At 37.0% G+C, this 24,230-nt stretch overlaps 1 protein-coding gene across 1 annotated transcript in view; it reads left to right on the forward strand.

The window, feature by feature from the left end:
- The window catches only part of LOC139717035 (low-density lipoprotein receptor-related protein 1-like), a 184,005-nt gene extending 162,288 nt beyond the window's left edge, over nt 1–21,717 (forward strand). The window contains exons 79-90 of the mRNA XM_071628550.1: nt 1,258–1,436; nt 4,163–4,386; nt 5,429–5,620; nt 6,197–6,340; nt 7,319–7,394; nt 8,682–8,900; nt 9,419–9,615; nt 10,540–10,663; nt 11,101–11,144; nt 12,593–12,677; nt 13,525–13,681; nt 18,145–21,717. Of these exons, the coding sequence (XP_071484651.1) occupies nt 1,258–1,436; nt 4,163–4,386; nt 5,429–5,620; nt 6,197–6,340; nt 7,319–7,394; nt 8,682–8,900; nt 9,419–9,615; nt 10,540–10,663; nt 11,101–11,144; nt 12,593–12,677; nt 13,525–13,681; nt 18,145–18,294 (1,791 nt within the window). The 3' untranslated portion in view covers nt 18,295–21,717. The remainder of the gene's footprint in view (nt 1–1,257; nt 1,437–4,162; nt 4,387–5,428; nt 5,621–6,196; nt 6,341–7,318; nt 7,395–8,681; nt 8,901–9,418; nt 9,616–10,539; nt 10,664–11,100; nt 11,145–12,592; nt 12,678–13,524; nt 13,682–18,144) is intronic.
- The last annotated feature ends 2,513 nt before the right edge of the window (nt 21,718–24,230 follow it).

Raw genomic sequence — 24,230 nt, forward strand, 5'->3', positions numbered from 1 at the left:
TACTTTCATTTTTTTTATGACAGTAACACATTCCCTTTACTTGTTACTGACATATGTTAACTGTTGAAGACTAGGCCCGAGTATACTTGGGCAGGTGACTATGGGAAACGTATTATAGCAAAAGCAGCTCATCCTCAACAGGTTAAGGGTAATGATATTTCCCAGCTTGTTGAAAGAGGGAAGTCAAGTGCTCTTTCATTATGCGAGAAAAATGAAAGTATTTTCAGTTCTCTTTAAATTTTCTTTATATCGTTGTCCAGCAGTGATGTCACAAACTGTTGTAGTCTTTTCATCCAGTGATGGTGGCACCAAAATTTTAAAAATTCATAACTTATGAATGGCTTGACCAAAGTTCCTCAAACTTCAGTAATGTGTTCTACCAATAGACTGTCTAATTTGTATTAAATGATTGTCAATATTTTGTATTCATGAAGTTTATTAATTCTTCTTTAAAAGATCCTATGATTTGTACAGAAGAGAAAAGTATTTGTATGTTATGTATATCATGAAATTGCAGAAATAAATATCAAATATTTTAATCTTACATTCACTCAACCCAGACATAATGATGATAATGATGATGATGATGATAATAATAATAATAATAATGATAATAATAATAATGATAATAATAATAATGATAATAATAATAATAATAATAATAATAATAATAATAATAATAATAATAATAATGATAATAATAATAATAATGATAATAATAATAATAATAATAATAATAATAATGATAATAATAATGATAATAATAATAACAATGATAATGATAATAATAATAATGAAGAATAACACCTATACAGTGCTTATTACTGGCATTTCTAAGCAGATTAATATGGAAAAATATTAAATTAAAGTGTGGCATGTAATTGATTACCAATAATGTACATATTAAATCATATATCAAAACAATACTGTAAAACTTGATATATTCGCGGCATGAAATTTTCGCGAATTGGAGCCGACGGCCTTCTTCGCGGCATGAAATTTTCGCGAATTGCCACTGGCGTTCAATGCATGTAGTGTAGACAAAAACTTTTGCGTGCATTTTAATTTCGCGAATTTTGGCGCTCGCGAAATTCGCGAAATTAAAATGCACGCGAAAATTCCTTGTTTTACAGTATATTTGGGTATCATTCCCCTTTCATATGGCACACTGTGGAGTTCATTGTTGAGTTGAATGACATGCAACTACTGCCTGTGGGACATGATGAATACTCATTTCCCCACTGCACACACTTGTAGCTCCTGGAGCTGGATCGACCAGAGGGATTAGCTGTAGACTGGGTGGGCAACAAGCTCTACTGGACTGATAGCGCCCTCAACACACTCGAGGTGGCAGAACTGGATGGATCAAGCAGGCGGATTCTCCTGTCAAACTTTGTCGGATCACCCAAAGCTATAGTGGTACATCCCAAGAGGGGGTAAGTGCCACACACAAAAACAGACAAGTCCATATCACTGAAGGGGAGGACTAACTGTGCTTTAGAAAGTTGCATATCGCATATTGCATATTGCATCAATCCTTTATTTTCATTTTGCACACATTATTTTCAAGTTACTGAGTAAATACATTTACATTAAGATTTTCTTTTACATTTCATAAAAGTGAGAAGAAGAAGATCAAAATGGGTATTTGGCTACCTGCCCTTCGTGTAGGAAAACTCATATTCAGCCATTTGTTTATTAAACCCTTCATGTGCTCATTTTATATTCTATGCCATCAATTTAAAGATTCAGTGTTTGTTGGAGTTTCCCCTTGGAAACTTTTTCTAGCATAATGAAAGAATGTGTGTGTGTGTGTGTGTGTGTGTGTGTGTATGTGTGTGTGTACCACTTGGAGAATTCTTGATATTCTTCATCAATCTTTAGCACTGATGGCATAGATGAAGGAATACTGATTGTCCATCAAAATATGTATTGAACAAATGTAAGCAGAATGAAACTGACCAGAAATGAATAGAATTCATTAGTGGAAAAATGGAATCCCATTTTCTTTTGTCATTTCTCCACTAATAAAATATGTGACCTGTGACAACGATTTCAGGCAAAAGACGCAAGTGCAAATTCCCTCCTAGGCGGGGTACAAAGATTTTGACCATTATTTTTGTCGATTTTGGGTTTATGCAGAAATTGAATCTTTGATATATTTTCTACATCTACACTAAATTTCACAGCATAACACTAAGTTTTTCCTACCGAAAATGGAATTTTAAACAGCCTATGTTGGATCGCACTCGTCAGTTTCGATCTTCTTTCGAATGCCGTGCCACTATGCCCAGTGTTGCTATGGCGCGGCATCTCGTGTGTGCTGGATAGTGCGTCGCACACATTTACATAGTTTGGCTTTCGGAGATACGCCTTGCAGCGTATCGGAAATGTTTTGTCCACGCATGCGTGCTCCATTGTTGTTGCAACAATAGATACCAGTACACTCGGTCTTTACCGTACGCTCTTCGTTTGGCTTTCTATCCGAGCTTTTCTACCGCAATGTTTGACAACAGAAGTGAAACAAAACGTGAACAGCAACACGATGCAGCACTAACTTACGTAATGCGAAAATAGTTACGATGCGGAACATGGTTTAAGCGTATCAGAGTGGCAAATTGCCACACAAATCGTGCAACATACAATCGGAAATTGACTTCTTAATTGTGCTTGTGGTAAATACGACAGCAGGTTGACTCAAAAAGACAACAAAGAGAGAAAAGGAGTGGTCATTGAAATGACCAGTATTCACATAATACACCCAACATAGTAAACATCAAAATTGCACCTAACTATTAAAGTGAAGTCGTGTTTGATTGTTTGTTTGCTTGTCTGCTTGTTTACCGCACAATGCAACACCTGCACGGCTTGAAAAAAAAAAAAACAGGAAGCGATACCCTTTTCATCTTTTTGCCTTCGAAAGAGTTCCAATGATGAAATTTACGAGACAAATCAACGCTATGAAAACGTGATTTGTAAAGATGTGGATACGAATGTGCCGCCCGTTCCCGTGACATTATATGCACAGGCATAGCGTGTGGATGCTATTGAGTAATACATGCACCATACACACGTAACCAGCAGCTTGTAATTATCGTATCCGCCATCTTGACAGACGTACTGGTAAACAAACGGGATTGAAAAGCATTGTGCATTGGGCTCCATATGCCGAGTTCCGAAGAAGGTGCCCGGGAAATTTGACTCTCTCAGTTAGCCAGTCAGAAGCCGTTGTGGTTGCTAGATGTGGAGCTTAATCCCGATTGGCACGATTGTACGGATGGGTGATTCTCACCTCGCATCCCCGCTGGGCATTGTCTTCGAGCATGATGGGAATCTTTATAGCACGTTTTCTCGCAATTTTGTCAGGCTAACAAATCAAAAAGTGCATTATGTTTCGCTTAATATGACCACTTACAGTACCGGAGAATACAAGTGTTTTATATCAATGTAAAGCTTAGGAAATGGGCAATGTTATTCAATGAAAAAATGAATTTTCAAAATTCCCGACTTTTGCCTGAAACTATTGTCGCCGGTCACATATGTATTAAGTACAACATGTCAATGCATAAAACGTGTCATTTACAGTATTTATAGCTGGATGTTTCAGGATTACTCTAAATACAGTTCCAAGAGATACATAATGTACACCAGTCTAGGGCATAAACTGTCTGCATGACATTGGCGGAGGGCTAGATACGTCATGCGAAGCATCCACAGTGCATGCTGTATTTGTTGAAATAGATTTTCAATTGAATTCTTTTGATAAATTTATTTCTTGCTTCTCATAATGGGATACATTATGAATTATAATGGACACAAAATATTGCACGTTGACAATTGCAAACAAACAAGAAAATATATACACATGATATACATGCATTAGTTGTGATGGCAATTGGTCAATATCATGGCTACTACTAAAACACCGATCAATTCAGTGCTTATTTACGTCGAAGTAGGGCAATTTGTCAATCAGTTGCAATAAACAGCTCAACTTGTACAAATGTTTGAGAAATATGATAGGACAGTCTATAAAAAAAGCAAGTTTGTATTGATGTACATTGCAAGCCCTAAATAGGTTCTAGATCTACAAAAAAAATGGTGAATGTATTTTTATTTTTCTACATTTTGTTTGTTTATTTGTTTGTTTTTTTAAATCTAGCCTGGTCTTTTTTACTACATGGGGCAATGAACCTGGAATTCATCGCATCAACATGAATGGCTCCAATTTTGTCACAATAGTCAAGGGCAACCTAGACCAGCCTACCAGCATCGCCATGGACTATGTGACCGAGAAGGTGTACTGGACAGACAGTAAGGGGCGCCGCATCGAGTGCTCAGACCTGAACGGTAGCAACCGTGTACCAGTTATCTCCTTCCCCAAAGGTCAGTGAACTCCCCGGGTGGTGATTTGGCTCAGTCGGTAGCACGTTTGCCTCCAGATCCAAGGGTAGGCCCCTACCGCATTCGATCCCAGTCTCCCTGAGCAGTGTTGTGTGGAAGCATTCCGTTCCCTCTAGTAGAGAGGCAATCTTTTGCGAGTAAAGCATGCATAGAATTTGAATACATTACAGAAATAGTCTATTGATAAATGGCGAATAAAATACAATCAACTTCAATCATGACTGTCTAGTTTATTGTGTCCATATTGAAAGTGTGATGTGCTTGAGGTTTGTTATGCTGTGTTGTATCACAGTTTTTAGTTTTGAATGAACTGAACTCAGATTGTTGCTACCACAAATAAACCTTCCATTGTGATGCATACAGTTCATGGCGTTAGCATTAACTATTCAAGTGCCACGTTGGCATGCCTGAATCAGTTGACGGTGTGCAAAGTTTGCATATTTTGCTCAAACACACAAACCCACCCAAACCGATCTACAGATTGCCAAATACCACAGTACAGTGATAGTTTCACTAGCGTACTTGCTATTCCATTCCTCTCACATGTAGCTTGCATTGCGTGGTGATTGAATTGTATCAGGGCAATTGCCCCCAAGGGTCAGGGGAAGGGTCCCGGGGTAATTGCCCTAGACCTGATTGAATACCATTGTTCCCTAAAGTGATTTGTTTTTTCAGGAAATTGTAATTGCCTGTTATAAAATAGTTGTGTGTGCAAAAGTCTTGGCTAATGATGTAGCTCCTGGCCATTTGAAAGGGGAAAAAATAATTGATTTATCATTAAATTGACATCCCTGGAAATCTTAGAATTTTGTGTACAACTTTGCTCACTGCATGTCTAGTGTAAACATTTTTATAACAAGTTACATGGCTTTAAAATACAGAATGTTTTCAACAAGCGCATGTGCATTGCAGTCTCAGAATAATGTGGCACACATGGGGTTTACATTGTGGCACACAGGGGGTTTACATTGTGGCACATGTTAAAAAGAGTTGATAGAACTTTTTTCAACTTTTGACTTCACAGATTCTGGTGTGCCCTTCTCCGTTGATGTCTTTGAGGAATGGATCTATGGAGTTACCAAGACACCATACAGGGTCTTCAGGGTCAACAAATTTGGGAATGAGAGTTCCCAAAGTGGTCAGCTGACTTATCTGACCGAGCCACTGACCAGGATGTCAATGGTCAAGATTGTCCAGAAAAACAAGCAGGATAGTAGTGAGTATTCGTTCCAAATGTTTTGACTTGGCTGACACATTCATGTGCATGTACAGAATTAGTAATGTGTATCTACAACTTTACTGTAACTGTTTAATAACTTTTGTCATAGCTGTTCAAGATAATCAGTGTTTGTGCAATTTATGAGATTAAATTATATGAATATTTATTGTTGTTTCAGCTGCTAAATTTGGTTTTATCGGCTGGAGTGTAAATGGAATTCCATTTTATTGAAGGACATGCATTGAGACTGTACTTGTATGTCAGTGACTATATTATATGCGTTGTAAGTATGTTCAAGAATATGCTCTTGCCTTTCAGAAGCTAACAGTAACTACAGCCAGTGTTTGTGTGATTTGCTGTAAACCTGGCTAAAGAATTGAGCCAAAAAGGAGCCTTACTGAGAGAGCATCTAATGTTCAAAATGAATTCAATAGAATTGTGAACATGTCAGAAAGCATTGTTTGTAAAATGCATAGGCTAGTTTACTCATGTATTTTTGGAAGTGATTCACACTTGATGCCGATGAAAAGTTGAGCCATTTACAATCCATGTTGAACTACCCCCACTGTCCAGCTTTGACCAACCCCTGTCTGCCAAAGTCCTGTGCAAACCACCAGCTCTGCCTCATCAATGATCTCATGGCAGACAACGCAGGCATCACGTGTCTCTGCCAGGATGGTTACATCATGACCAGAGGAATATGCATCAAGGAACAGGGTGAGATTTTGCAAGGAGACATCCTCTGATGCATTGGGTTTGGATTGTAGCTTGATTCAATCACCAAACTATAGAGTACCAAAGTGTGACTTCATAGCTGTATATCGTCATGGAAACGGGTTCTGAACAACCTCACAAGCCCGCCCAAATACATTTGTAGCTGTGAACACAATGGTTGCTGCTAGCAATGATTGTACCTGGTTCCAACCCACTACCCAAAGCCCTGTGCAAGGATATCTTGTTTGGAGCCAGTACTAAGCGATAACAAAAGACCGTGAAATCATCATTTCAATGTTCTATGTGATATCTGTGTTAGAAGAGGACTATTTAGCAGGCACTTATTAGAGGTGTAGTGTAATTAACAGATTGCTTTCCTCACTCATGTACATGTAAATTACTGTAAATGTGTCATGACTTCGCATATTGCTCTCATCAAACAATGATGATCTTTTTGTCATTCCAACACACAGGCTTAAATTCTAGTCAGCACAGCGCTGTCAATGTTTGTTTGCAATACCAGTATGTGACTGTTACGCAGACATATCTGAGCAGTAGTAACCATTTTGTACCAAACATGGGGGATGGTGTCCATTTGTATGAATATTATCAGCAGTAGTATGAATATGACAGTAAATTTGAACATTATGGAAAATTTGAATAATCTTTTTTCAAAGTAACTCACATTTTGGATTAATTTAATAAAGAATGTACATGTTCAAGTGCATTGTTGGGGCCATTTTAAAAGAACTTTCAGAGATACTTACTTTGGAAATTATGCAGAATTGCAGGCAAGTAAATTTTTGGCATTCCTTTGATTGCATGTTCAAGTCAGGTGTACCTTGACAGTCCATTGATGAGAATGAAAGTCTTTTACACTCTAAATGTTTGGACAATGTTTACCTTAGTGTTCTCTGAAACTATGACTGCTGTTTTTCTCATTTGTGTTCATATTTTATGTGTTATTCTTCTGTTTTACAGTCCAGTCACCGTGCCAAAATGTCCAGTGCATGAATAACGGGACTTGCATCAAAGTGAATGAAAAGGGGAAATGCAGGTGAAGATATTTAAAAAAAAAAATTAAACTTTCAAATCTCTGCCCTCAGACTGACATCAGGGTCATAGTATACATATATTGACTGCTTTGAGGGGCATGGTTAAAACTATTCACCCAGAGATGATCTCTCAACAGTGCTATGCCTTAGACTTCATCTTGGGGCATATCACTTCAGAAATCATATAGGGCAAATAGTTTTAACCTGAACCCAAAAAGAAGCAGTACCGGTAAATACATGTCTTATATACCATATCCCACGTGATTTAAGTTTTAAGCTGAATTACGGCATTGAAATGAAGCTGCCATGTCACTGGTCAGAGAAATTACATGTAATATCATATCACAATGCCCACATATAGATACGTGTGCCAGATATACTTACATGCATCTTGAAAAGCCACTATCTGACTGCTGGGCAGTGTGGCAAAAACTATTTACTGCACCTTGGACCAATCAGAATCGAGGATTTATCAAGTGAGGTATATAATGCAGAATAGACACTTCTAACATTTCCCCTGAGACTGTAACTTGGCTAGAACACCTGTAAGAGACATTGTTTAGCTGCCCCTGCCTCATACACAAAAAGAAGAAGCCTGATAAAGACAACTTTAACACCTCTACATTGTCTGGCAGTGCCCCGTTTCATAAAACTTATTAGTGACAAGTTGTCATAGTTGTTATAAGCTACTGAAATCCTTGCATCTGATTGGCTAAGAGCAAATTTGTCACAGAAATGTGGCAGTTGTCACTGATAACAAGTTTTATGAAACGGGACCCTGGTCTTACTACAAATAGTAAGATTTTAGTTTTAGGTGCTCATGTGTGATTATGACAAGGAATGGTTTTGTAAAAGTCATATTTCATACATTTTTAAATGCTTACTCTGTTTTACTGATAGAAAAGACTTCGAGCAATGTTATCATATTTTCAATCTAAGTTGTATGTTGTGTGTATATTTACTGTATTATAAGTTAAGTGTACTGTCATGTAAAGACTGAGAAGGCTCCAAAAAGCAACAGTAGCCGCTCTGTTCATGTAACAATGAAATTTAGGAAGGCAATGATTGTACGCATTTTATGGCATGCTGATGTTGATAGAATCAAAACTGAACACAGGCGTATCATGCAGGGGACCGTTTCATGAAACTTTTTGTCAGTGATTTACACTGACAACTGTTAAAAGCTACTGAAATCCTTGCGTCTGATTGGCTAATAGCAAATTTGTCGGTGAAAACCTCCGACGAACTCGTTGATGAAACACCCCCCAATTCTCTCCTCTATGGTACAGGTGCCCGTTCCCATTCTATGGTCCATTCTGTGAGAGAGACAGGTGCAAGTCCCACTGCCAAAATAATGGTCAGTGTACCTACAGTGCAGGGGGAGTCCTTAGCTGTGAGTGCAGACCACGATGGGAGGGACCGTACTGCACCATCGACAAATGTCGCAGCTTCTGCAGCGGCCATGGGAGGTGCATTGAAAATCAAGCTGATGGCACAATTTCATGCAGGTAGGATTGGGCCTTTGTTACTATTCTTTGTCAGAAATGAGCCATTGTCCTGTTTGTTGTGATGCATATTGACTTAAATGATATTAACACACTTTTATTATGGCTGAAAGCATCGATAATCATTGTATCAGGTTATAAAGTGTGAATGATAACAGCTTTCCTTTTGTAATAGGGTTGTTCCTTTTTCTCTTTTTTTTTCAGGGAAAGGGTATAAGCCTTATTCTTTCTTGTGTTTCTGTTTGTTTTTTTGTTTTTTTTTCAGACATCTGTTTTCAGTGAACTCTTGAAGATTGATGAGAAATACATTTTTTTTTGGCACCGTTTGCTTCCAGTTTGTTCCCATTTTTTGAACTTCAGAGTGAATGTGTTTGCACTCTACCATTTTCTGCGCAAGAGTTGCACGATACCAGTGCTCAGATGGTAATTCTACTCGTCTCTGCATGTATTCTGCATGTAGAGATTTCATGTGTTCAATCTGCCACCATGTCTTTGCCTCTTACTCTCTTTCAACAAATTAGCTGTGACCCTAAATGGACGGGAGACCGCTGTGACGAAAGAGTATGCGATAACCACTGCCAGAATGGTGGTGTTTGTCGCTATGACAACCAGGGGCAGCCCACCTGTCACTGCCCCAAGGAGTTCCCCGGTACAAGGTGTGAGGGCCTGCCGTTTTGCCAGGAGTTGTGTGGGCAAGGCAATGACTGCGAGCAAATAGGTAAGAAGCTTTTTTTCTTGGTTGGGCTGTTTATAAGGACGGCTGATGTTAGTTTATGGAATGAGAATATGAGATGTTCATTACTCATACTTTGGCATTGTAGAGTCATGAAATAAATTGTTCACATGTTCTCAGATGTCGGGAATGATTGGAAATTTAATGTCTTCCTTATCACAAATTTTGTTGGTAGTAATTTTCAGGAATTTGTGATGAGAATAATCAAGTGAATTTTTAGCCCCTTTGTAGTTTTGATAGTATTTGTGTCCTTTGGTAAAACAGGAAGAATGTAACTACCACTTGCTTTCAAGGCTAGCAAAGAAATAATGTTAAGATTTTTGAGATGAATGTAATGCCTGTTTATGGTGTAGAAAAAAGCTTATGCATGGTGTAGAAAAAAGCTTATGTATTTCAGCTGCTCAACTGCATTCATTTAGACAATGTTTGCTTACATGTAGTTACATAGAAATGCTATGGCTATGTCATTTAGCTGTGTTCTCCACATTTTCATAAGATCCTTTGGTATTCTATGACTTCAAATTCATATGTCTTTTTTTAAAATTAATTCTTGAACTTGATACTTCTTCGAGTAAAATCATATGAAGTTATTTTTTTTTACCTTCAGTTTCCATTTCAGTTTTCTTTTAGAGCCTACTTGAAATTATCTGTTTGTACTCCAGTAAAATAAATTGATTTGTGAAATGCTTGGTTCCTGCCGCATAGTGCTCAAAATGTGCCACATACAGAGGTCTATAATGGAGTAAATTGTCTTCAAAGATAGAGGTGACCAGAACTATCAAGTGTCAGTATTACTCTGAATTTTTGCATGGTGGAGGTGGCATTCTTTTCAGACTTTTGTTGATGACTATTCATGCATGTAAGAATGAATTTGAGGTAACAAGTTGTGTTGTGTGTTTCCTCTACCAGGAACGGAAGTCAAGTGTGTCTGTTCATGGAGATACCAGGGGCCACAGTGTGAGGTGGACCGCTGTGCTAATTGTAGTGGAGCTAACCACTCCTGTACGCTGGAGAATGATGCCATAAAATGCATGTGAGTATGCCAGGGGCAGTGACCAAAAAACCAAAAAACAAAACCTTACCCCCCCCCCACCCCCACCAAAAAAAAAGAATAAATAAATAAATAAATAGATAAATAAAATACTTTCATTTCCATTGCATCATTATGACACTTTCTTGTTCAATATTTTTTCCCTCACTTTGCAAATATCTTTGGTGACAACAATCTCAGGTATAGTTCATCGTCGCATGCCGAGATATATCTTCTTTGCGCATGTATTGATTTTTTATTGGAAAACTTAGTTTGTCAAAGCCATATATCTGGAGCCTTCAGCTCTACTAGACTATAATAGCAAGACCTTTAGTACCAGCTGTTTATCAAATTAAGATTGTTTTTTCAAAGATTGTTGTCAAGTTGGAGATATATTCATGACATAAAGCTTTTATATTGTTTGTGTTTCTTTTCAACAGTAAGCCCGACAAGCATACGTCCAAAAATACCCGGCAATCTAACAGTAAGTCCCTGCATTGGTACCTGACATTTATAGTAACACTGCACTTCCATGCACTGCAAGTTTTACATTAAAGTGTATAGTGAATTCTAGGGTCCGTTGCATAAAAGTTACAATTATGGCAACTTTGCCATCCAGTGGTGACTACCATGGCAACAATACTCAACAGCCAATCAAAATCAAGAATTCCAGGGAAGTTCCCATTGGATGGCAAAGTTACCATAATTGTAACTTTTATGCAACGGGCCCCTAATTTTGTACTTCAATGGCTGTACGACAAAGATAGGGGGAGAAAATTCTTTCTCCATTCCAAAACACTGTATCTAACTTACCAGTTGAAAGGAAGAATCTTACATCTGTCTTTCTGTACAGTGTTACAACACGATGATCTCACAACTTCATTGACTTTTAATGACTAATAATGTGCATACTGTGATGTCATGCACAAGAGAGTGATTCATTCATGATGCCTACCTGTTGCTCAGAGTTAGCTGAATTTTAGAAGGAAAAGTTTCACTTGTGATTAACTGGAAAACAGAGAAAGCTTTCCATAGCCTACTTCACGGCCAGATTTAACAGTGATGCTCATTTTCACACAACAAATACAATGTAATATTATTGCTAGTGATGAGGGAAACTTTTGTGATGGTGATGCAATAGTGATCCCGTATATCTTGGCTTTACAACATATTACCACCCTGTTCCGGCAGTCTTTATAAAATCAACATTTTTCACTTTTTGATATTAAAGGGACTGTACAGTATTGGTTGATGTGGGGATTCATGTTTTGAACATTCCTAAGTGAGATAATGAGAAACCTCTTATGAAATATGAAAGAGCATGTCATTCTAAGAAGAATTTAACGTTTATTTGATGAAATTGGTTTTCAAATGGCTGAGATATCCAAAAAAGTGATAGTGATAAAAGGCGACAGGCCACGCCTTTTATTAGGATCTCTTTGTTTCACCTAGTTTTTGGATACCTCAGCCATTTCAAAACCGACTTTCATCAAATAAACTTTTGATACCCCTTAGAATTGCATGTTCTTTGACATCTCATATAGTGGTTTCTGAATATCTCGCAAAACGTTAAAAGCTCAATTCTCACCTCTACCAGAACTGTACACACCCTTTAAATGTTGGGACCTACAAAGCAAGTAGACTAGTTGTACAGTTGAGTGTTTGTGTCTGTGTGTGTCATCATGTTTGTGTGTGTTTATCTGTCTGTCTGTCTGTCTGCCTGTATTTAGGATGTCTTTGGACATCAGCAACGGTGAAGGACTCTCGAGTTCTACAGACTCATGCTGCAATGTAGGACATACTTCCATAGTCAGTCTCTTCCTTAATAGCTAAGAAAAAGTTACAGTTAATGTTCTTGTCATTTCATGCTTGTACCAAGAATGTGAATTTTGAGCCTAGTTTTTTATCCTCTCCATCTTTATTCACGCACAGTTGCAGTGGCTGTGGTAATCTCTGTGCTCATCGTGGCAGTTCTTCTCATCCTTATGGTTTTGATCTGTCACCGGTGGAGAGGGAGGTAAGAAATCATGCCTCAAGTCTTTAAAACCTGAATGTTATATACTGAACTATTTCTGAAGGGCACAGCCTCCAGAGTACGTTTTTCTTCAAATAAGCATTCATGGTAAATAATGCTCTCCTAGTTTGTTCAGTTGGTGCCACAGATCAGCCATTGAATACTAACTCCGTATTTCAGTAGAGTTTGCAACTCTGCATCATTTCGTTATTAAATTACAAGAAGAAAACAAAACAAAACAGAAGTCAACATACTGACAGAAGGGAATAAAAAGGGAATTCCTTTATTTCTGACAATGTGACAGCTAATATCAGTAATGAGAGAGGTTGGTGCAATTTGGTATATCAATAGGTAGCCGGAGGTTAGCAAAGTTTGACATATCACTTATTCTCTTGTTTCATTTGCTCTGTACTTCTCATTTTAATGTTTGAGATTGGTTCATGTCACATCCAAGGTCACATGGTGTTGATAATTTATTTTCTTTTCTTTTTTTCATACAAAGATGTGTATGTACATTCAGTCCAGTGGCTTCTTTCTATCACCTGTTACCTGTTATGTGTATGAATGTTTTTATTGATGATGAAGAGCCATGACAGAATGAGAAAATATGTCATACATTGTACATTGGCCCTGAGACAAGTGGGTATAAGATGATGAGATATACAATGTAGTAAGATGAACATTTCAAATGGTTCAGATTCTGAAAATATGCCAGAACAATAAAAGAAAAACCATCAGAAATATGAAAAAAAAAGCATAAACACTATGATGGCTACCTCCTTGCTAGCAGCAAGGGATAAATGAACCAGTGTTGGCTTCTTGACCTCTGACCTTCTTGGCATGCGAACAGATTGAGAAACAGTTTCCGTCACCGGAGGATAGAGGAGGAGGAGGAGGAGGATGACATGGAGTTTGGTAACCCCACCTTCAAATACTCCCGGCAGCTGAACCAGGAGGAGGACGAGGGGGATCAGATGGAGGGGCCTTTCACGATACGAGATCACAAGGTAGGCATATACTTCCCACTCCTCTGGAGACTAACTGTGTGCACTGTCTTCTGTAGGGTGGCATATCAAGATGTATCTACACAGGGGACTATGGCAGTGGCGGATCCAGGGAGGACCACACCGGGTGCACGCCCCCCTCCCCTTGTTTTTGTTTTTTTGTTTAAATAAAAAGAAAAAAAAATGGGGGAGGGGTGCATGCGCCCCCCCCCCCTTTAATTTTGTCAACGTGCCCCCTCTTTACAGAATTTCTGGATCTGCCCCTGTATGGGAGACATTTATGTGCTTTTTCAGTGGAATCAAGATCTCAAGTCCATGAATTAATGAGTCTCTTGATGATTCTCATTTTACAATGAGCTCAGATGATAGATAGCATAAGGTGACTGTCACTAGTCATCTGGAGCGAATCACAAAGGGGTCGGCATCATTCACCCATTTTCCAGGGTGGGTATGTGGTGAACCACTTTACTGGGTAGCACCCTGTCTCTCGATAAAAACATTATGCGACCCATTACCTTGTTGAAACAATAAAGTCGTAGATGTTAAATTCCGGAAACTTACAAAAGTGAAAGGTGATTCAGTTGAAAAGCAAACATATTAAATTTTCAGTGATAAATCTACAATTTTAATGTCTGAAATACTTTCTGTCTGAATATCAATGTCTAAGAATGTTTGAAATGTATAGACGTTGTACTCCTTTTGAAACCTGTTACTGAGGCATGTGCAATCCTGAGAGTCTTGAAGAATCTGGAATACCAAGAACCGAAAACTGACATTTGGCGACATTTTTTTTAGGTTGGCATGTTGATGCATTACATATGCTCACACCAAAGATGCTTAGATAGCTAGAAATGTGATCACAGTCTTATAGTTCCTACATCACCATCATTGCCCATGAGTCAATGATTACAAGGAATATCATTTTCTCCGTAAATCATTTATTTCTGATTTCAGTCATAGTTAATCAATTTTGATGGAAATCCTGTTAGTATATGATGACATGTCATGACAGGTTTGAAAACCAGGCATTTATGTACAGTCAAAAGTGGATGCAGTGAGATATATTATTTGAAAAGCACTCTGCCTGCAGGACTATGGGAAACTTCACAACAGCTTTAAAAAAAGAAAAAAAAAAGAGGAAAATTAAAAGTTACCATCACAAGTGTTGAAAGGTCAGTGTCAACACAGGTAAAATTTGATCTTCTTAAGATACTGTTTGGGAAATGATAAAACACATACCATTCAAATGGTTTGAGATACCTGTACGTTGTGGAAATGATTTTTACAAAATAAACGCCTTCAAAATTTGACCAGGTCCAGAAGTTCAAATGATAATCAAAGAAAATAGAAACAGTAATTGTGCTTTCCAAGAATGCACATCCATTTGCAGCCTTTGATATTTTGTTTTTGCTATTCTGTTGTGTCCTCTACAAGATTTTCTTTTATTTGTATATAGTTATTATTATTTTGACTAAGGAGCACCATTTTTTATGCCTTTTTTTATGAAAGAGTTTTATTGGTTCTGCATTAGAGAGGGAGAAAAATTGCAAATCTAGGCGTGCCTTGCACTAGTGGATATTTGTTTAAAATAGAATGATTTTAAACAATGCCATTTTTTATGCATGGCTGGTATTTTGTTTGTCAAATAAGCATTTCTTGTTCATAGTTTATTTTTGGAACGAAGGATTCTGTTGTTTCTATATTGTAATACATGATAAAGTGAAACTTTGCTGTGTTTCAAAATGCCATCTTGCAATCATCCTATTTTTGATGTGTTGTAATCTCCAGCCTGTTTCTGTACTCTGCTGGCTATCACTATATCTCCATTCTTCTATGTGTTTTGTTTTGTTTTCAATGCTGCCCGCCTTGGTTGCTGCAGGGAGCAAAGAAGCTCAACACACCAATTTACCAGAGATTGAACAATGAAACTGAAGACCTTGCGGTCGATTCTAACATTTAAATAGCCCAACCCACTCCAATACATACATGCAGGTTGTTTGCTGGAGTATATTTGTTCTCAAACCTATTGCATGCTATGATTGGTGATCATGTGCTTTTCTAGAGTTTCTCATTCTTTTCTTTGTGAGCCAACTGTTTTGTTAAAGCTTCTCTAAGTTTGGCATAAAGAATAAAAGCTGTTTACAGCTACTCATTGCAAATAGATGGGAATTGCTTTCCTTGATGTTTTGTCGTCATGTGGCTTGGGAATACATTGTGTTCTCCCTATGGAAACCATTTTTTAACAGTTATGTCATTAAAGGGTTCCATTAATTTTAAATTTTATCAAAATGTAATTTGTCTCTAGCCATCATCTGCTGGTCAAGCTACTGTATTCTAAGCTGACCATTGTTAAGATAACTGCTTAATAAACCAGATAGATCTATGATGCCTGTATTATTTTGACCCAAGTCATATTTAGATTAGATGCTCTCAATCACATGCATGTCAGTCATGTTAAGGAATTGTTGATTGTGGTTTTTAGTTGCATTGGGCAATGTTTAGTCCATCATATTGTTCAGTGAAGTTCAGATTGTTAAAATATGTTGATGGACATTATAGTTATATTCTCATTGTCTAGTTCTAGTGCACGAGTGGATCTACACTGTATTCTTGCAGCTCCCTTGTCATTTAATATGCTCCATATAACTCTGCTGTGATAGTGATTTGAGATCCATGTCCTACTACTACACTGAAATGATGCGAAGGGTGACAGTGAAAGACAGAGAGCTTATGGAAACCAGATTGAGGAGGGAGACACTTTGCAAAACACAAACAAGCAACAACAGAAAACCCCAAACAAACAAACAAACAAACAAATATGCAAGGCTACTTCATTGGAAAGCTGAAGTGTACTATACTGCTTGCGAGTGAGAATCAGCCAATGTTTTCACATACAAGCCAGAGTCATTTCTTTCCAGTTGAAGTGAAGTTCCAATTGTTTGAGATTTGACTCTAAAATTGGAAGGGGAGAGGGAGGGGGTCTCTTAGCTTAACGTATAACCAAGTAGATATCAACTGTGTACCTTTGTGTTGTTTATCAGAGCTTTGTTATTTTTATTTGCTTGTATTTCTGGACTATAATCAATGGTAGTCAATCAAATGTGTGAGTATGATGAACCTAAAACATTGTTGATCATGTGCAGGAATAGCAGTATTTCTGTTTTTAGTGCATTTTTGTGTTCAGTCTATGTGACACTGGTTCATTTGTGTAGTGCATATGTAGCCATATATGGAGTTCATAAATTTGTTATGTGCTTTGGTGTATTGTGCATGTGTTATTCTATGAAGTTTTCATATGCTGGACATGATGCGTGAATGTCTGAAAAAATGAAAGCAGTCAGACACATGTGACCTGAAGTCCAGTAAAACAAGTTTTGATTGTCAACATTATTCATCACATAAACCTAGATTTCAGCTTGCTGCTTTTATTGCTTTTATGCTGTTTATTAGAAAAAGGGGCATTAGACTAGAATAAACCTCTTTCAGTCATGCAGATAATATCCACATCATTTGATTTGATCAATAAATGGGAATGGGACCTGAGCGATCTGCCTATTTTCAGTGCTGCAAGTATCCATATTGATATGTGCATTTTGACAAGACGTGAAGTTTGTGAATGCAATTCCACAATAACGCGGATTAGTTCTAAGCTGCGTTCAAAACTTCACCTGTTTTTTGCACGTGCGGATTAAACAGTACATCTTGAGAGGAGCATGTGCAGTTATGATGATTATATTTATTTGCAGAATAATTTTTTTAAGGTTGTTTGTTTTAAAAAAAATAATGTGGATTATTTTCACATGCATTATTCTTATTTTTATTTATTATTATTATTGCATTAGGGGATGCATTTGTGAAAGGGAGTATTGTTTCATCTTTGTCTACTCTTGAATGCCTGGTCAGTAGACATTACCACTAAAGACACTGTTTCATGATACATACAATTCTTCAACAGTGACTGCCATGAATAGGCTTGAGCCTATCGTCGCTGTCATTGTTGATGAAATGTGCATTTTTACGAGCACACAGTGCATTGACTACCCGAGATTTAAAAGTGCATCAATTTTCTATTTCTTTCCTGAATGCCCGGCCTGTCGATACATGTGCAGGGTGTTCTTCATTTTGAAATGATACTGTAAAACACGATAGATATATTCATGGCATGAAATTTTCATGAATCGGACCCGACGGCCTTTTTCACGGCAGGAAATTTTTGTAAATTGCCACTGGCATTCAATGCATTTATAGTGTAGACGAGAACTTTCACATGCATTTCAATTTCGTGAATTTTGGCGCTTGCGAAATGCGCAGAATTAAAATGCACACAAATATTCCTCGTTTTACAGGATCAAGAGATTCAGAATTTTCTTGCTCCTTTTCTTACAGAAAGACAATTAAATTCCCATAGATTTTGTTAACTTTTGATTTCTTGTCTTCTTTTGTGTGTGTGTGTGTGTGAATGGCAGGCAAGGACAAACTTCTCCAACCCAATTTACGGCTCACTCATCAACAGCAGGGCTTCAGAACTCAGTCTGGAAGAGCAAAACAGAGGCATGGACATCGTGCAGCAAGATACGGAACGTCTCCTGGAAGACGACGACGACGACGAGATCTGAGAGAAAGACGGACAGAGACAGAATTTGATCAGATCCTCTTTGAGCTGACACCAAATATGACTTTTTAAAATTTTGTGCTGCCAAGATTGACTATGAATGGAACTTGTTGAGCATCAGATTTTGACTGCTCCTGTGTTTTTATTCCTGTGGGGAGATTTGATCGGAAGACCAGCAGGTAAGGGAGCAGCGAAACCATTCTCCATGGTAAGAGAGCTGATGTAAGAAGTATGCAGCATTCATGACTGGTTCCTGGCAGCAGAATGGATACAAAGAAAGAAGAAAGAACATTATAAATATGACCACTCTCAGCCTAAACACTATCTATGCTTTTGCGTTCATGATTGAATGTTCATCAGTGTAAAGAGTAGGTTACATACTTTTCAGAAAGTCATCTGATATGATAAATTGTTTGTAAATTTCATTTGAACACATTATGTCTAACACCATTACATTTTTTGAGCTTGAGCACTAACACATGTTAATGCAAAGATGGAAAAATAACAGTTTTGTTTTGTTTTCTTGTATGCCAAGGTATAGATTCACTAATTATTATGCATAATATGAAAACAAGGTCTTGACATGTACAGAACATTGTAGAACATTAGCACCTGAGTGTATTCATGTGATGAAACAGTACTGAAATGAAAAAAATCCAAATGCCAGTATGTGTTTGAAAGTAAGATACTAATATATTTTTACAAGACTGGAAAAAAGGAAGATGAAATTTTTACCCCATATTTTATGCATTTATTACAGTGTTCGTATCTCCTTTTATGAATGCTAAATTCTATGCTTCTCTGTTTCTCTGTTCTATAATTATTGTACTGAATGTCATTGTACCATGTATATTAGATACATCAGTTTATAAGGTCTGTGGGGTTTATCAGTTGGATTAATCATAACTCTAATACTTCTATAATTTGTTGGTAAAAGAAAGTTGTACAACTCATAGCTTACATACCTGTCATCGAGAGCAAATGCAAATTGATTCCTGTTGGAGCAGAAAATATTTGTTGCCTTGATCTAGATTTGATGTGATGTATATTGCCATGGTCACATGCTAATTTGCATCAGTCTTGGACACATTTTTATGCCAGATTCATTTAGGAATGTTTCTCATATCTATTACTTTTTTCTCTCAAGCTCTTTCCAAAATTGTCCCACCACCCATACCAAAATTTACATGTTTTTCCGGTAACTGCACCAAAAAGCTGCTTACCACATTTACAGACAGAGTGAACAACTAATAACGCACCTTTTGTGATATAGCATCTTTTTTTGTGTGTCTACATTGATTGAGTTGACAAATGTTATCATCCTGAATTGTGACAAATGTCAGAGTGACTACACTGATTCAAACAGAGAGGCTTTTTATAATCTATTTTTGCACTTTTCTTGAAACAAAGACAAAATGTTGCTAAATGTATTATTCTTCTTCATTTGTATTTATAAAGAGTGTATGTGATGCATATTTCTTTCTTTATTTAATTTTGTACTTTATAATATGTACAGATATATTTCCAGTTGTGTCATCACATGTCATCCATGTTTTGTCACCCAAACAGCTGTGAATGACAAGTTGTATTGTTTTTTCCATTATTTTTACAGCTTCTATTCTGTGTATTACCTTTTCACATCCTTGCACATCTTGGGGTTTTTTTGTTTTGTTTTGCATTGTTTTTTCCAGCGCTGTGATATAAATGTATTTATAGATTTGCAAAGTGCTCAGAATCCTGTTTGTGCACAGCTTAAGCCTTGATGTTCCCCATTCTTGCTGTCCAGGTATTTTTCTGTGTTACAAAGTTTTTTAGTTGTTACAGTCGAGACCAAAATGATATTTAACAACTCTTGTAAACTACAGAACGGTTAAGCAGGGTTTTCAAACATAATTATTTGCAAGGTTTCTTCACAAAGACTCTCAAGGTCTCAGAAGATGTACCCTATTACTGTAATAGTTATTTACTCCAAGGTACATAACAGTATCATAGCATAATGTACCAGTATGGAGCTATCGGTAAACAATTTCAAGCTGATGTTTTGGGGAGTTCAAGCTGTCTTATTTTGTGTCGTTCCTCACTGACTGAGCACTGAAATAGTTTCACAGATATTGTTTGTTTCTTTCAGTTTGCCTATTAGAACGTCATGCAGCACTTTTCTTGTCTCCCGTTCTTGGAGCTTGAAACAAATCGCATCGTCTGTGGCAGCAGTTCCCACAGGAAATATATATTGTATTGACATTTTTACTGAAAATCCAGAATGAAGCTGTGAATTTCAAGCTTTGATTTACATCGAATGATTTGGTAATCATGACCTTTAGATGATTGTCACATAGTGCAGCACAAAGCACTGCAAACAGTCTGTGTCACACTAACCAGAGGATATCTTTTGATATATCCAGGTACTGTGACCTAAGACATTCTACAGGAATAAATGTACTCATGCTTTGTTTTAGTGTGAATGGAAGAGACATACAAAGACAGTGTAGCAAAACTGATGGAATACATTTCACCATTTTGTGAAAACTGGATGAACTTGGTTTTGATTTCTACTAGAGAGTGCACTTTAAAGTATTTGTGCACACTAGATCTTTTTTGTTTTGTTTTGTTTTGTTTTATGACAAACAGGATATTTTTGTTTTGAAATATAGACTGTGGTTGTTGGAAGCTTGCTCTGCAAAGAATTGTATTTCAACTGGTTCTTTATAAACCTAGGTTAAAGTGTGAATTGAATTTGCTTCATGGAGTTTGATTTGGATTTTACTGGAGAGGATAAAAAGTGTTTGGTGCAGTCAGGGAAGGTGGTTTCCCACCTCCCTGGTGCAGTTTAGCATGCCATGCACAGAGTAATGATTATGTAAGTACTTCCATTGTGTTTAATTCTGTAGAAAATAGTGCTCTCATTTAAAGCCAGAAAGAACCTAAACCTATTTTTCACTTTGATTCATTTTTATTATTCAAATTGTATGTATTAAAAAAAAAAAAAATCACATACAAGTCATATTGACGAAAGACATACACTGCTTGATAAAAATCAAGGTAGTTGGTGTTCCCCTTTCTTTTTCTCATAATTATGTTTCATCTCTTAAAAAAGAAAATGACCAAATTCTCCCTATCATACTATTCATCATAAACAAACTCAATGGTGTATCTATAAGTCATTTCTTATGCAGCTACCTATATTTAGAGTGCTCTCCACTAAATATGCCCTATCGTTTTCTTTCAAACTTCTATACTAATACATGTACTTGTCTATTCTTTATTGCGATTAATTTCTTAACTTAATGTATGTTTTACGACTTCATCCAAGAATTTACCACTTGATTGAATGTGCATTGACTTTTTACCTGGCATTGTATTTCACATTGTTTGTATTCGTATGAGAGTTATGGTCCCCTTGAAAATTCAAGGTTTTGTCAAGACTTAAATCTATTGTGCTCATTATGAATTATGTAATTTTGAATAATTTTGATAATTTTGATTTGCAAAAGAAATCTAAGATGGACATTTTCTCATTCATTTTTTTTTTTTTTTTTTTTTTTTTTTTGGTCTCTGAGGCAAATGATTTTTAATTGACACATCTTGTCTAACCTTTTCGTCATTCTAAATTATTGGCTTGGTACATTTGGTATGAAATGGACGTCACCATGCTTCACATATCACTGTACAAAAATATTTTTGCCGGTGCTAGCCGTAAATATTTTATCCTTGTATCTTTCTTTCGGTGAGGTGTCTTTCGTCTCGATTCATCTTGCTATATGAATATGTTTACTTGAGAGTGGTTATCTTCTGTATTTTGCCATTTTATACATAGTTATCTTGTCTACCCACCCACAAGACAATTCATTAGGTGTGAGTAATTTAGAAATGTGCGTGTCATAACTGAAAACGCAAATTCATCTGTTGTTATGCCGGTGATCACTTGTCTTTAACACTTTTAAATGTCGTACATTCATTCATTCATTCACTATTGTGGCGGTGCTTTCACAAGAATTTTTTTGTTCTTGTCTGCTTGTAAATTAAACCAAGTGAAATATGTATGACATGTTATGGCCATATTTCTGTGTTTGTTTTGTGTCTTTATTTTGAGAACAATGAGGGAAGAGAATGAAAGTTGTTTTTTTTTTTTCATGGTCATGTGAAAGAGGAATGTATGTTGCGCATACATTATGATAGATATAAACGTACCATAAAGTACATGTACATACCATTTTTATACTGAATATGATTTTTAACCGATTAAATGTTAATTTTAATCGTACAAATAATTCTGGACTTGTATCGAAACACGAAAACAGAAGCAAACATGAAAAGATGCCTAGGTTTCGCCATAATTTGCTCAGAAATTTGTGTTCCCGACTATTGTCTCGCTGGATATCTAGTGCGTAGTCGATTGTTTCGAAGAGTAGAGAGAGCAGTGTATAATGAAACAGGAGTATCGCCCATTCAGCCGTATTTACAGAATACAACTAGATGTAATACAAAACAATGTGCATTATTCCCAAGGTGCAGTCAAAAGGTCACATTTTCCGCTGCGCGCTCAACGGACTGGCGTGTGCGGTTACCATGACAATTGTCCATTTGCTTGGGGTTTTTTTTTCAAACTTTTTTTTAATCATTACTCCTAAGGGTGCACGTTATTTTCAGAGCTAGTGAACACAACTTTTATCGAATTACAATGTATTTAATTTTCCGCATAGCTAATATGCGGACAATTGTGGGAGCATTTGTGAAAGGGGGTATGACAGGCCCTTGGTTGAGCGGACTCCTCCCTGGGAGCCCCAATCATCGGACACAAAGCAACCCTGCTCTCGGAACGCACCTTTATACTCGCCTATTCCACTATTGGCATCCAGGCTGGCATCACCACCACAAGCTCACCCTATATACACACATAGTACGTTACGCTCACATTCAATTCGATTCAATTCAATTTATTCGGCACAAAATAAAGCAAAAGTACATTATGTACACAATAAAAACAAAAGCAATGTGCATAAACATACATGCACATGTTATGGAAATTAATGCCGGGACACCTTTGAAGCATCTGGTGCTTGTTGTTGGGGCCCAAAACAAAATTATACAAAATGCAGTTGTTAATGGCATATTGTGCAAAAATGAAAAGAAGGGGAAAAAAAAGAACACACACACACACACAAACTTATCAGCCCTACACTATACACACACAACATGTTCTTATCACACACACAGCGCAACACACTCATTCAGTAGCAATGTCAGGATCAGAGAAGTGAAGAGAAGAAGAAATCTGGTATCAAGCAGTCTACTCAGTCATGGATAACAGTTTCTTAAAAGTATGTCGTTTGAATAATATTCTGAAGCGAGAAAGTGTAGTGCTGGACTTGAGATCTGGAATAACTGAATTTCATTCATTTACACCTGTAAAACGAATTGAATGAGTTCTAACTGTTACGAGCAATGTTCATATATACGGTCACGTGGTTTGCAGATCCCGCACTTTTATAATTAACATCCAACAAAGCAAACGTTCTTCACAGAATATGCACCACATGATACATGGTTCACACAGTTTCCCAATCTACTGACGCAATATCATGACCCAATGTATCATGATAATATCAACATACCGTTACCGCTTGTCATTTCCCTTTTACGATGTTTCAACACCTCCTGATAGGAACTACATTGCCGGTTGTATGTAAAACGCGACCACCTCTCATCTATGGGACCATACATACGACGTCAAATACGAGATTATTATTTTTTTTTAATGAAAATAGCCCCTCCCCCGACAAAAAAAAAGGACAGACACAATGACAAGTACAAAATTGCCCTTGGATGTTTAATTGATAATCTCAGTTTATTGTAGATTTTTTTTAAAGAAAGATTTTGATATTTCACTTTCACTTTAAATAGCAATACGACGTAACATCACAAATTTGTGTTACCGTATGA

This window comes from Diadema antillarum, unplaced genomic scaffold (genome assembly GCF_040938485.1).
Source record: "Diadema antillarum isolate AM-2024a unplaced genomic scaffold, OU_Dant_1.0 scf00000071, whole genome shotgun sequence".
In the NCBI taxonomy this organism is placed as follows: Eukaryota; Metazoa; Echinodermata; class Echinoidea; order Diadematoida; family Diadematidae; genus Diadema; species Diadema antillarum.